Below are 16011 nucleotides of genomic sequence, written 5' to 3' on the forward strand. Positions count from 1 at the left end.
ACACTCTATACGCTGTTATTGTTATTATTATTATTATTATTATTATTATTATTATTATTATCATTATAGTGATGATCGGATGAAGATGGTAATGATAATTGATCATTCTAGTCATTTCAATAAATTATTCAACCGGTGAAATAACTATTTTTCATACTTGCTACCACTTAACATTTCTAAATTCGCGCAAAAAAAATTTTTTCCTGTATTTTTGATACTAAAATTTTCTTAATTTTTTCCATTATCTAAAAAAAAATTTTTTTTCTATAATTTTTGGATTATTTCTTAAAAATTTTTTCTTGTCCTAAAAATTGCAAACTTTTTCCATAACATTTCCCGATAATTTTGAATTTTGTTTCATTATTACGATCTAGAAAATAAAAATAATCAAAATCGATATACCTATTTAAAAAAATAAAAATAAAATCTTATAAAAAAATTTTTGCAAGATCACAACAATGAATAAATAATAATTAAATTATTTTATTATCTTGTATACTCAAGACATTCCAGCAATAATGACGAAGACAATATTTATTTTTGATCGTGTGTCATATCCATGCACATACTCGCTATCTAATAACAAAAGTATTTAATAATTAAAATTTGTCATTCATAATTATCTATATTTCTCTTTTTTAATTTAACTGTGTGCTTATTTAACAATAATTCAGTTGTTTTAACATTAAATAAATTTATAGAGCATGAAAAAGTGAAGGCACGACCTTTTTTACAAACACATTAATAAAATAATTAAATATATCATTATAAATATAATAATAATGATAATAAAAATTACAATCTGTGTTATAGAGCTAGGAAGGAAAATAGACAATAGAATTGAACATGACAATTATTTATAATTAACAAAACAAACTTAATATAATTGACACTGCACAAAATTATAATAAAATTGGTGAGATTTACTCGTCTGATAATAATATATAAGTATAAATATAAATATAAATACTGAGAGAAGACATGTCGCTGTGAAATAAAACGGGAGAGAGGTTTAGTTATGAATGGAAAAATTCACATGCATTCTTTGGCTCCCGTTCAAAAGTTGAGAGAGAGTACAAATAAATAAAATAAATAAAGTCAAGAGAGTATGCCGATATTACATACTGAGATTTTTGGCGCTGCTCCATAATGATGACTCAAAAGTGACATATGAAGGCGCCTAGTAGTGTGCTATATTATATGTTATATGTTATATGTTATATTAACTTTGAGTCTTATCTTTGCTCAACTCTTTACTCTTACTCGAGAAACTTTACTTTATTTTCATTTTGTTATTATATATGTTTTTAAATTTTCACATACATAACATTACAGTAATTTATTGCCTTAATGCTCATATACTTGTCACCAAATTTGTTTAAGATTATTAATAAACTCATTTTTCTTACGAGTTTCTTACAATATTTATTACTTCTATTATATCATTTCTTTCAAATAACAATAATAATAATAATAATAATAATAATAATAAATAATTGAAATAAATTTTGGAAATAACGCCATTATATAAAAATCATAAGATCAATTTTAACATAATTGAAATTGAAATTCTGGCAAAAGGAAAAAAAATTTGTACATAGAAAAAAAAATGTTCTTGAATCAAATATATAATTTTGAAGAATTTAATCTTCTTGATTTGAGTAGAAAAATTCTTGAACTAATAAAATTTTTTTGATTTAAAAAAATTTTACTTGATTTAAGAATTTTTCGTCTTGATTCAAGACAATTACCCTCTTCAAAATTATTTTTTTGGTTCAAGAATTTTTCTCTCGAATCAAGTTAATTTCTTTTTCAGTATATAGATTTTTTCTATAAAGAATTTAATTTCTTACAAAAAAAGTCTCTTGTAATTTTTTTGTTTATTTAAAAGAGAGCCCAGAATTTTGTCTTTAATTTTTTTTTTAATCATCGACTAATTAAAATTTCTGAAAATTGAAATGTTATAATTATTATTATTATTATAAAATAAAAATTTTTTCTAAACTGATTTCAAATAAAAAATATTGTTTTCAATTCAAAATTATCAAAAAATTTTTCATTATTTTCGTTAAAATTCTTATTAAAAAATGTTAACAAGTAATCGAAGCAAAATCAACTAAAAATCTCGATAATTTATGATTACCCAACGTCCAAAATATCTTCAATTAAAAAAACAACCAAAGAAATCTACCTAAAAAAGATAAAACTGATGATAAACGATAACAAAAACCGTTCGGAAGGGTTAAGGAACTCCGAAAGAACTTCATACAGTATTTTAATTTTAAAAATAGTATTTTTTTTCCACTTTGCTACTTTGCCATTATTTTAGTTTCTTTGTCCTGTCAACAACAGTCTATTCAACAAAGTGCTCTACTTTTTATCCGGCTAAAAGCCTTTAACGACAATACACAATACTTGGCTGAAAGTCATCTTACCCCGGCTAGGCAGAAACTCTTCAATCTTTTAAATTATTTTCCTTGAAAAGAAAGAAAAAACTAAAACACCCTTTTACCTCCAATAAAAAATAACAACAACAACAATAATAATAATAATAATAATAATAATAATAATAATAATAATAATAATAAAAGTTGAATTAGATAATCTTAAAGGACATAGAATTTCCTTGAAACTGTGAGTCAGATGACTAGATTGCCTTACAAATAACAACCCGCGAAAAAACGTGAAATTGAAAAAAAAAAAAAAAAAAAAGCTCACAATAATATGTTTTTTATTTTCCATAAATTTTGTATAAATAATAATAACAATCATAATAATAATAATAATAATAATAATAATAATAATAATAATAATAATAAAAATCAATATCAATATACTTGATAAAATCGATTTATTGACGTTCAATAACCGCAACCACCGTATTCGCAATCGCATTTGCTCCAGAGTGCATTTACCTTCCTTCAATAAATACCTACCTCTTAAGCCAATATTTTTTTATCGTTTTAAGTTTCCACTTACCTTTACCTCTAATAAATCTTAATCTCTCCAATCCAAACTAATAAATTATACAACACAGGCTATTACAATGCTATAAGTATTTAATTACATTTTACTTAGTCAAACTTACTGTTATAAATTTATTTTTTCTTACACACTCCAGCCCCTAACTTAAAAATAACCCTGTCCTCAACCTTAAATTAATCCTTTGTTTCGTTTTTTTTTTTTGTCTAAATATAAATCATTAACAATTCGGTAGCAACATAAAAGCGTTTTATTAACCAACCAGACAACAGTCTTTCCCCTTTTTTAATACTACCGGAAACACCAATAATATACACGACAGATCCTCGTAAAATATATGTGTAGACGTTTATACATCACACATATATACATAATATATATACCTCGGTAAAAAACGTGCTTGGCAACGAATAATCACAGGCTTTTCGAGGTCGTACGCGCGAAAGCGTAACGGAACGTGACCTTTCGAACTTTTAAAGATGTTTAGAATTTTTCTTATATATTGCAATTTATATTTAAGAATTAAAAAAAATTCATTGGAGCAATTATAAAAAAAAAATTTTTTTTTTCAGGTACAAAGTTCATTGCATTTTTTTTCAACAGTTAAGAATTTTTTTTTTTAATTTGGAAAAATGGAAGAATTTAGAAAAGTTAATTTTTTGTTAAGAAAAATTTTTTTTTAATTGAAAAATTGATGAGACTGACAGCATCAGTCAGCTTTCTTTTTTTTAAGTTTGTTCTTTATTTTATTCTCACAAAATAAAACAGTTTTTTGGATTTTGTATGCTGCAAGCGTAAGCGCATAGATATATTTTACTGTCGCCTAAAAATTAAGATCTCACCATTTTTTCACATTGAGTCGTACCTGACAGTTGTATTGTACATGTAAGTTATCCAAAAAGCATACTGTTAGAAAGAAAAATCATTGCTGTACTTGGAAAAAAATTTTTTAATCGATTAATTGCTATTTTTACACAAAAAAAAGCGGTTTTATGCGCTAATGCATGCATACTTTAATGTCCCCAACTTTTTTTTTACAAATATTTAATTTGAATTGATTCTAGTATTTAATAATTCTTATTCATATGATTAACATTTAATAATAATAATAATAAACGAAAATAAAAAAGTCTCAAAGTTTCAAAAAATCCTTAATAAAAAAAATTTCGAACCGAAATTTAACTTACTGAGAGTATTGCAAAAGTGTATTTTCAATACCACGAAAAGAGAGGAATATTGTGCGGGGGCACTGTCGACAAGTAGATTCGAAAGTCGATCCGAACACTCGACAACACCTTCTACAAGCTCTTGATCTCGCCTTTCTTACAACATTTTTACAAGCTATTTTTATCCTTACACTTACCTTCTTATATTTATTTTTATTTTCGTTTCTTCATTTTCATTATAATAACAGCAACAGCAACAGCAACAACTATAAAAGTAATACATTGCACCAATAAAAAACGATCGGAAACATATTACCTACAGTAACAGTGATAAACTAATGCCTTGTAGTTTTATCGATGCTTTTTTTTAACTTGCAGTAATATTATTACTACCCGGCCCTTTTGTGGTTTGCTTTCCAATGTTTCTTCACTTACACACGCTTATAACGTGTTTTTGCATGATAATTATTTTTTTAATATTTTTTTCCTTGTACTCACCCGCTCGCAATTTGTTTGCAGTTTCTTAAATAACTTTATCATTTTTATTCACATTAAATTTATTAATTATTTTCTATTTCTTCTTTTCTTCTTTCTATTGTCGGCTATAAATCTATTGTCATTTAATCCAAGGATGAACAGCAAACATACATTTAATATATATACATCAGGGTTACTTTCACGTTCACGTGTAGAATTATATTACAGTTTTGAATATAATAGAAAATAATACAACAAGAGTACAAGTCTAAAATAGTACGGACTAGAAAATTCAATTGAATATAATGGAGCAAGAAAAATCGTCATGTCTGATTCTAATTACGTTTCATTTTATTTTATTTTATTTTTTTTTTTTTTTTTTTTTTTTTTTTTAACATGCTCCTTGATATCAAACAAAGAAACACGATTTTAATCTCGTTTCATGTGTGATTCTATAAAAATATTATACGAGCATGTAAATGTAAATTTAAATGAAAAGTGTTTTTTTTTTTTTTTTTTTTATAAATTACAGAGAATCTCATACAATAATTTTTCACCCGATGATACTTTTATTTCCCAGCTCAGATTTTTCAATCATGACTTGATACATTTTTGAACTCATCATCTTCATCATCATCATCATCATTATTGTTTATTGTCGTAGTTATTATAGATATATGTATATAGATGTATATGAATGATTATACTTTGTTCAATGACCGAGGAGTCTATTTTCATTCTTATTCTTATATCATACAAGTAGAATGAAATTTTTTTATCATTTTGTCACGGTCTAGTGCTACGACGTAATGGACATGGGAAATATTTTATTCTTTTTAAAAATAAAAGAAGCTATACAAGTTTTATTTTTTTTCTGTTTTTTTTATTAAAATTTTTGAAAATTTTACTTTATTAGTTGCAATAATTTTAATATTATTTTTTCTTACTGAAGAATAATTTTTTCAATTTTTTTCCGTGTACCGTTTAGTAAAAAAATTTCTATTTTAATGCAAATATGAAATAAAAATAAAAAAAAAAAAAAAACATATGTAACGACAATAAAGTCCATTATTTATAGGACCCCTTAAGTCCACCTTCGCAAGATCCATGATAAAATAAACAAAGTAATTCGTATTCCGAGGCAAAGTTAAAAGTTAACGATGATCCTCAACGCGCCTAACCCGGAATCTTCGGATCTCCCTATTAGTACATATACATCGGACATTTGATAATAAGCAGTGAGGTCACGTATCAGGCATAGCATACTAATACCATCGCCAAGTCCCATAATCGTTCCTCAAACCAAATAAAAGCAGTGACGAGGACTTTAATCTTGCTGAATTTAACCCATTTTATTTTTTTAAAATCTCTTAAGTAATTATCTGACATTGTTTTTTTCAATATAAACTTGTTGTTAAAGTTAGTGAATAAAGGGCTCACGTGGTTAAAATTTCACGGTCAAGGTACTTATGCAAAATAAAGAGTTACGGTACACTTTATGGTAGTGCGATATGACCACGGGTATATTACTGTAAAATATTTAATGTTAAATGTTAAAAGTTGGATCGAGCAAGCATGCCTTTACCTGCTCTGATGATATAGTAGTATAATAGAAGCATAACCACGCTCGTGAAAATTTTCTACCCTAAGGTTACATCTGGCTCTTTCTCTCCACACGCATTATGCATATTTATTACAACTACCTGTTTAATTTATACACGTTAAGGAATTTCAAAGTTTACTCGCAAAACCGTGTCGTTCCCACGACTTTGTCATCAAGTCATCATCATTGAGTACTTGTCATTATTTTTTATTGTTGTGTATTATTTTACCTCTTTATTATCTTCAATCTTTTATCATTCTACACCAAAAATATCTTGTTTTATTATCCCATTAAATTTTTATTAATAATGTCAACAAAAAGTTTTTGAACAAATAAATCAATTCTAAATTTTTCTCTTTGTCTAATTTTTTCAATTTTATGACATGATGAGATATATTACTAGCTATAGTACCATGTACAATTTTTGTACATTAGTGTAAAATGTATATTTCTTCAGCAACTCTTTTTTGAGACCTTTTTATTAAAAAAACATCTTTAATTATTAAATATTTGCATTAATCTATTTCCACACAATAATATTACAATTTAATTTGTTTTTATCATTCTAATGCGCGTAATATCATTTAATTACATTGACTTGTCTAGAAATTTGATAAATAAAGCTTTTTGGCATCCGTGTTTCAGCACATACTCTCTGCTCGTTACGCCAATACATCCATAGCTCAAAACCCCCTTCCACTATGTTACATCTTATAATTTAAGATTAACGCGCGCGAAGTTTAAATTTCTAGTCCTATATTATTACGCTGAAGTTGAAATAAAAAATTTTCTTTTAATTTTTTTGCTATTTATTCTAAAAAAATATCTATAAAATAATCTTATATTTCATTTTCGAAGACTGTTAAGAAATAAAAAAAAATTCTAATCATATCACAAAAAATTACCTGTGGAAAATTGAATATGTAATTTTTTCTCTTGAATATAATTAATAATTTTTTTTTTTTTTTTAATTACAATAAAATAAATTAGAATAACAATAATTTCTCTAATAATTGCGTGATAAACAATAATAAGTAAAAGCGAATGGCATATTTCATGGACGGGTAACCGATTCCCGATGCGATAGTTAATAGATTTTCGTATTTTTATTCGCGGAACAAAAAATAATCTTAAATAATAATAATAATAATAATATATAAATGAAAATAAACTTCCGACATTTGTTACAGTTGATTCAAAGACTGGTATCACATGTACCACACAATCATATAATCGGGATCGAATGTCCAGTCTGTATTTGTATTTGTGTTTGTGTTATATTAAATCTAAGTCAGCGAGTTTCGTTACATGGAAAAATATCCTCGACATATTTTATATAGTGCAGATTCTATATAGTGTACACACACTCACACATGCTCACATGCTTCTACTTTCGCGATTAAGACCGTAACTAGTAAAGTATTTACAAGTATGAGGGTTACGTATTAAATCGCGATGCCTGGGCTCTAACAAACTGGAAAGTTCATTTCCTTTCGTAGCAGCAATGCGTACAGAATTTACTTTTTTGTTTTTATTAATTTTATTTACTTATGTACTTGCTATTATTTTATTTTATTATTTTTATTATCCAATATCCCTCGGGGGACTGTAATATAATTCAATTTTAAATATTTTCAATCCACCGTTTATCAGATTTCCATTAAGATTAAGATTTTCTATTCCGCGTTGACTATTTTCAATTTTTATTTTTATGTCATTTATTTATACTAATAAATGAAGGTTTTTTTTTTTTTAATGCCTAATTAAAAAAACGACTGAATCAATAGATGTAAAACTTGTACCAAAAGATGCATTTCGAACGAATAACAATATTTAGAGCATTTATTCCTGTAAATAAAAAATTTTGAGCTCTCACAAAAGTTCTGAAGAACATAATTACGAGTTATTGTTGATAAAAATGAACTTATTATAGTCAAAAAATACTTGAAACTATCCAATTATTGAGAATTTAAAATTTTGCGATAAGTTAGTCCTTAATTTCGCCGCTAGATGGCCACGACTTCTCACTTGCGAAATTATTTTACCAGAGTATATATAAGCTTTAAATTTTCTTTTTTATTACTACGCCAAAAACAATCATAATATCACCTTTTATTTTCAATTTTAAGGAATAAAAAAATATTTTTTTTTATAATAAAAAATTATACAAATTTTATTATTATCATTAATTAATTATTTTTTGTTATTACTTGTTACAGCCACAAAATTTGGTCCTGACTGGAGAATTTCCTGATTGTGATGTAAAACTCTGTGACTTTGGAATTTCAAGATACATCAGTCAAGGTGCTGACATCCGTGAAATTTTGGGCACGCCCGATTATGTCGGTGAGTTTAACAACAGAATAGTTTGAATAAATTCCTTAATTTTTTTTTTTTTTTTTTTTTTTTTTATGAATTTATAAATAAATAGTAAATGGTATAGTATTTAAAAAATGGTTTATACGCTAGTACTAGTATTATGTATTCGTGTGAATAAGACTTTTTGGTTTATTTAAACGTTTAATGACCGTACGCATGACACGATACTTGTGGAGCACATAATACAATTGTCCGGGGTTACAGACGCATTGTACGGTCAATTTAATCGCTATCACTTTTCACAGCTTCAATAAGACTGAGACCTTATGACACATCTTGTGTGATCATTCATTCACTAAATATTGTTCAAGTATTGTAATTTACAAGTCATGTTAAATGACAGCAAAAATATAATATTATTAAATATTTTGTCTTCGTTTTTTACAATTTATCATTTATTTATAGTATGATGCAATGTTTTGTGGAGAATGTTTAATTAATTATGCAAGTATTTATTCACTAGTTTAGTTTTGTAAGATAATTAATTATTTATCAAGGTTTTAAGTGTTTATTTATAAAGTTTTAAAATTTTTAACTCCGGAGTTAAATATTAAATTTTATAAAAATGTTTAATTTTTGTTAAATTAAATTTAATAAATTTTTATTTAATTTTTTTATTGTTATGAAATTATTTGATTAATTTTTCAATTAAATTTAAAGTCGCTGATTCTCGAATTTACTTTTAGTCGAAGTATAATTTGACTCCGGAGTCAATATTGACTCCGGAGTAAAATTGAAAGACGGGCTCAAAATTTTTTCCAAAACTCAAAAACTTAAATCAACTCCAGACAACCGGCAGATCAAAAAATATTGACCACTAATTATATTTCCAGCTCCAGAAGTTCTAAATTACGAGCCAATAAGCCTCGCAACAGATATGTGGTCCGTGGGAGTCCTTCTGTACGTTCTGCTGACAGGATGCTCACCATTTGGCGGAGACACGAAGCAGGAAACGTTCTGTAACATCAGTCGCTGCCGTCTAGACTTCCCGGATGATCTTTTTGAGGATGTATCCGAAGAAGCACGTGATCTCATGCGCAAACTTATGGTCAAAGATCCAAGGTAACAAATTCTTCTTATTTTTCCTAATTCCTCATCATCATTTCTTCACCTATTCCAACGCAAGCACAATAACAAACATTAATTCCTCAGCTCACCACATCCTTGAAAGCAATAGTCTTAAATTCGTTATTTCTTCTTTTAAAAATAGAAAAATAAGTTGATATCTAAATAAAACGGAAAACCGCAATATAAAAAAAAAATAATTAAGTGTTATTTAACCGGTTATTAAAATTCCAAGGAGTAGCTTTTTATTAAAATAAACTATTCATTAATTTATTTTATTTATTTATTATTTTTTAACACGTGTAATTCTCGCGAGTATTAAATATACCGTTTGACAAGTATATATGTATATATTGTATATATATTTAGTTTTAACGCGACATAATAAATAGTAGAGTAAGAAATAAAAATATTTTAACAAGTTGTCACACTTGCTTAGATATTTTATCTGAGACTTCAATAACGGCATAAATTGCATAATAATTATTGAATAAAATATTAGTTATTTTTAGTGAGTAGTTGTGTGGATGTGTGTGTATGTTGTATATGTTAGTGAAGAAATAGAATATTGAGTATAGTAGATTATATTATAAATTATAACTATAATATGCATAATATTAATTTAACGGAAGTTAAAAGTCGGTGTAATTTGTTTCGGTGGATCACTTGTGATAGCTTACATTTATGTATAATATATGAACTAGAAGATAAGAGAAAATGGAAAATGATATTGAACTGGTATGCAATGTTAAATGTTATATTATGCCGGCCTGTGATAATGATAAGAGTTTCCTTTCAGCTGTCATTGTACTACGCACTTGGTACTGATAAGAAATACTGTTAAGCGATGTATATTATGCTAAATGCGTATCTGTGTGTCTGTGCACTATGTAGAGAAGTTCCTTCCGTTTTATATTTATGTTTATATTTTATTTCATAGATTGAGCGTATGGTTAATGTAAGCGGATCTGAGCTCTGTTTTGTTGGTAGATGATAAATATGTGAATCAATGAATGGGTGTATGTTTGTTGATTAATTTGTATTATATGGAAATTTATTTTACTTTTTTTATGGAAATTTTATTGTTGAGGTTATTGATTTTTGGGTAATAATTTTTATTCAGTAAAGAAAATAATGGTTCATGTATGAAGAAATTGTATAATTTTTTTAGTTTTTAAAATTAAAACGATATAAAAAAAAAAAAAATTCAAATGTAAAATTTAAGTAAATTAAATTTATATTGAAACTTTTATGAAAAAAATGATTGGAGCTTGTTGGTAATTTTATAATTAAAATGATGTAATTGGAGTAAATGGAATTGTTACATATAAAAATTTGATTAATTAAATTAAATTCTTCATGAATTTTGAAGAAATTCTAAAGAATTAGTACGAAATTATTTTTGAAGAATTAGTAAAATTTTAATGTGAATTTTTTTCATCAAAGTTTCAGAAGAAAAAAGTTTTAAAGAATTACTATAAAATAATTTTTAAAGAAAATTTTTATATCGAATTTTCTATTAGAACTCTAGAGGAAAAAATAATTGATTTAGAAGAAGTTATTAAATAATTAATATAAAAAAATTTTTAAATAATTCATGCAACTCCAATATAAAATTTTTTATCGCACTTCCGAAAGAAGAAATAATTATCTTAGAATAAATTCCTAACAAATTAAGATTCAATGCCAACGAATGATTTTAGTAAATAATCAAATTCTTTTTTTACGGTAATTAATTTTATCCTACTACTCCTTTCTTTCCTTTAAATCTCATTGTTCTTTCCTTATGCATGTTATTATAAAAATCCATATTTTTTTCAATAACTTTATATCAATTACAATTGAAAAAATATTTATAAAATTACAAAAAAACTAAACCAAAATTTTTTTTTTCAGCCAACGACTAACAGTAACAGAATGCCTGCAGCACCCCTGGTTCAACCGAACATCGCCAGAGTCTCCACTATCAGCACCATCATCCTCATCATCATCTTCATCATCCTCCCTATCATCTCACCAGGAAGAGCCTGAATCTCTCCCTCCAGCGGAGCTTCCGGAGCGAACATCAACCCCGCAGCCGAGCGTGGACGAGCCGGAGTCGAAGCCCAAGTCCTCTTCATCAAAAATCTCGCTGACCGAAAAGATCACCAAGCACGAAAAAATGTACCCTGAAATGACGGCGATCAGAATCGGACTGAGTCCAGACCGCCGCGACACCTTTAAAAAAAACATGGATTCGCTGGCCCAAAAATTCTCCGGAGAAATCGTGATAATAGAATCAAACTCCTCGTCGCAGAGACGCGCGATTGGGAACCACACGATGCCTGCTGGAGACGTTTTCAAGTGCACTCCAGTGTTCATCCTCGGCGAGGAGCAACAATGTGACAGCGGAAGCGACACAGTCTCCGAAATTTCTACCGACAGCTCCAGCGACCGGTCCAGCATCTACTCCGACGACTCTCTGGATTTTATTCTGTACGGAAAAAGCCAGCTGCAAGGTCGCGCGAGTTTTCCTTTTACTGGAAGCGAGTCTGACCGCTGGGACCGGCATCACACCAGAGTTTGGCCCAGAGAGTGCCACGGAGTCGTCAGCAAAGCTCTCAGTCGCTTTACAACTGATCCAGCTTCTACGGGGTCCAAAACCTCCAGAGTAATTCCACCCTCCAGTCGCGCTAAAACTGGTCTGGAAGCTCTCAGAGAACGTGGCGGCAATCTTGTTGTCATCCGGGAACCTGTTCGGGCTGGAAGGTACACCAGGTACAGCGAAGTTCAGTGCGAATCTGTCCAGGCACGCATCAGGCGCTTCCAAGTTCAAGGCGGATCTTAAGTTTAGTTTACGAGTTTTTTTTTTTTTGTAAATAATTGAGGGGTCATTTGCTGGATGTAGTTATTTTGTAAATAATTTAATGGATGTGGAAAATTTCTGCTGGTCGAGAAATATTTTGGAGACGTGTAAATATTTATATTAAATTTGGGTGATTCGGGAGGCGTGAATGTAGAGAGAAAGACTATTATTATTCTTATTATGAAAATTGATATTTATCAGCCGATGAAGGATTTTATTTTGAATTTTATTTGCGAGCTGAAATTTATTGTGTTGTAAATGATACAAGGGCGTTTATTGGTAGAAAATGATAATTATAGGGGAGAAAAAATTTTATTAAAAATTTATTGTTTTATGATTTGAAGAAGGAAATTTTTTATTCTTCTAAATCATAGATTCGTAAATTTTGAAAGAAATTGATGTAGTTATAATTTGAAAATTATTTAAGACGCACTTTTGAGAAATTGTTTCTTAGAAGTTTATGTAGATAGTTAATTTAGAAATGAAAATTTAACAAAAATAATTTTGTTAAAATCCTCAATAGATAAACTTATTTAAAATTAAAAAATCTAAATTTAAAAAAAAAATTTTTTTTATACTTCTAAATTATAATCACTTTAATTTTGGAGAATAAAAAATTCATACGTCTTTATTGTGAGTAAATTTTGTAATTTTGGAAAGATTCCCTTCAAAAATTAATATATTTATGATTTATAAATGTAAAATTTAAAGAAAAAAATTTTTCATGCTTCTGAATAGTAATTACATCAATTCCGATAAAATTTTCTTTACACCATTATTTTAAAAAATTTAAGAAATTGTTTTATCTACTTTATATTTCCAAATTACAATCACATGAATTTTCTAAAGAAAAAATATTTTTTGTACGCCCTTATGACATCTATAGCACGATAATATAAATTTAAATTTTGACAATCACAAAACTTGATTATTCAAATATAAAAAATCGATTATTGACTTTTAAATATATATTTATATATTATATATTTACAAATATTATTCATATTATTATTATTATTAATTATTATTGTCATTATTATTATTATTATAAATATTTTTAATCAATATAATAGAGTAATTAATTAATGAACGAGAGAGTGATAATGGACAATGTCCTCTGCCTATATTTATAGACTGACTGACCGTCCCTCAAATCATTTATTAAATATTTAATTATACTAGTATTCATAAATTGCATTATTATTATTTTTATCAACTAATTATTAATATTCTTTTTCAAACAATGATAAAAATTGATATTTTTTTTTTTTTTTATTATCTTACGCTTACAAAAACCAAAATTTCTTTTTTATCTTAAAAATAATTTTTCTGAGAAGTAATTAACTATTTTTAATGACTACATAGAAAAAAAATTTTTTTTTAAGAATGAAAGAGAAATTTTCTTTTTATAAATTAAATACTCGATAGTTTTTGGTCATAAAATTTACAACTTAAAATAAATAAAAAAAAACGATTGATACAAAAATTTATATTTTTTTTTTTAATTTTCAATAGCTCTCCACAAAATGAAAACTAGTATAATTAAAAAAATCCTACGAGTACCGTCAAGTGTTCGTCTAAAAAACGCCATATGACTACAAATTTATAGTTAATTAATAATAAATAATTAATTAACAAGTGAATTTGTTCCTAGGTGCCTTGTAAATTCACTGTAAAATATCGCACAATTTTAAACAGTAGTCTTATGAATTTATAATAGTGCCTACACTTAAATATAAAAATAAATAATAAATAATAAATGATCTTCTGTGTTGATCAATAATAATAAAAAAATAATTTTGTGCCTTACGCAAGTAAAAAAAATTATAAAAATTGAGAGTCTAGACTCGACTTTAGACTCTTTAATTTAATTCGACAATTCGTGATTATAATGATAAATATAATTATTTTATGGTTATAATAAACTCTCGTTTCATTAAAAGTGTAAATAAATTTTAGTTGTAATTTAGGTCGACAAACTTGCGTTTATTTAATAATAATAATAATAATAATAATTATTATTATTATTATTATTATTATTATTATTGCACTAAATTAATAATTATAATTAAAATTTTTTTAAAATTATTAATATTACTATTGTGTAAATTATAAATGAACAATAATTATAAATTGGTATGAATTTTGCTGCGTTTGAAAGTCATTGTGCGTGGAGTTTTTTTTATAAACAATATATATATTATAGATAATTATTTCCTGCGAATGCAACTTAAATTACTCGATGGTGGTGGAAATATTTCTAGAGTTTACGATGTATTTTTTAATTATTTTTCACTTATTGACGCGGCAGAGTCGAGTGTAAGAAGAGTTATTATTAATTTAATTATATATTAATTAATATAAAATATTTAATTTAATTATTGAAGTAAAGTAATGGTAAAAAATAAAGTAGAGAACGGAATTAATTTTTTGAATTGTTAATGCTAGTCATAATTATCTTTCGGCTCTTCGACATATTTGATCTCATCCGCTGCTCAAAAATAAAAATAAAAATATTCAATATCAATAAAATAAAACAATGTAAATTGAAATTTTTTCTCAATGTAATACTCAGTAATTTTTTTTTTAAATTACATGCAGGATTTTTCGTGTTTAATTTTATATATTGTGACGCACATTGGTAATTAATTATTAGTATTTTTTTTTAGAATAATTTTATATCGAAAAAAAAAAAAAAAATTGGATTGTGAATTTTTTACGAAAATTTAAAAAATAATTTATTAAAATTAATTTAATAGGTATGAACAAAATTTATTGTGAATTTTTGTTTGTACAAAAATTTACAAAACTTTTTTTAAAAATATTTGACGTTTTTTTTTTATAAAATTCAAAAGAAAAAAAAAATTAATATTTATTTATTACACGGTTTATTAAATTATTTAACGATATGGATTAAAGGAATAAAAAATTTCATTGTATTTACAGTAAAGTGTATATAAAATATGTGAATAATTAATTTACAAATATCAAGTACAGATAATATCAAAAGAAAATTAAGAATTTACTTGTTAAGTCTGTAAATATTATTGTATTAATTTTACTACCGAGATACAACAAATAAATCAATAGAACTAAATAAATGTTTATTCATTTTTTTTTAATTCAATTATTTTATATTATTTTTTTAATATGATACATATAAGAAAAAAAAAAAAAAAACTTGTTGGGACAAATCGAATTCACCCAATTTTACCCTTTATACTCATGCACTCATTAATTCTATAAATAAAACATACCAATGACACTACACTGCACACTAGATCGCAGGTGATACGATGAATCACACGAGCAATAATACCTTTTGTGTTTTTATTTCGTTTCGAAACGGAATATAAATAAAATCAAGTATCTGATAGAATAAAAGATTCTGCAAATTACCAATTATTCTACCAGCCTATTTCAAACAATGATACTCGATTTTTACATTATATGTTTCTTCTTCTTATTCTTCTTCTTTGTCTTTTTACATTTAA

At 26.2% G+C, this 16011-nt stretch overlaps 1 protein-coding gene across 1 annotated transcript in view; it reads left to right on the plus strand.

Moving 5' to 3' along the window:
- Positions 1 to 15618, plus strand: part of LOC141533685 (uncharacterized) — a 57654-nt gene extending 42036 nt beyond the window's left edge. The window contains exons 4-6 of the mRNA XM_074252695.1: positions 8448 to 8574; positions 9441 to 9669; positions 11569 to 15618. Coding sequence (XP_074108796.1) covers positions 8448 to 8574; positions 9441 to 9669; positions 11569 to 12499 — 1287 coding nt within the window. The 3' untranslated portion in view covers positions 12500 to 15618. The remainder of the gene's footprint in view (positions 1 to 8447; positions 8575 to 9440; positions 9670 to 11568) is intronic.
- Positions 15619 to 16011: the final 393 nt, after the last annotated feature.

The sequence above is a fragment of the Cotesia typhae genome, unplaced genomic scaffold (genome assembly GCF_013202065.1).
Source record: "Cotesia typhae breed Kobodo isofemale line unplaced genomic scaffold, CoteBio_Ctyphae scaffold_121, whole genome shotgun sequence".
In the NCBI taxonomy this organism is placed as follows: domain Eukaryota; kingdom Metazoa; phylum Arthropoda; class Insecta; order Hymenoptera; family Braconidae; genus Cotesia; species Cotesia typhae.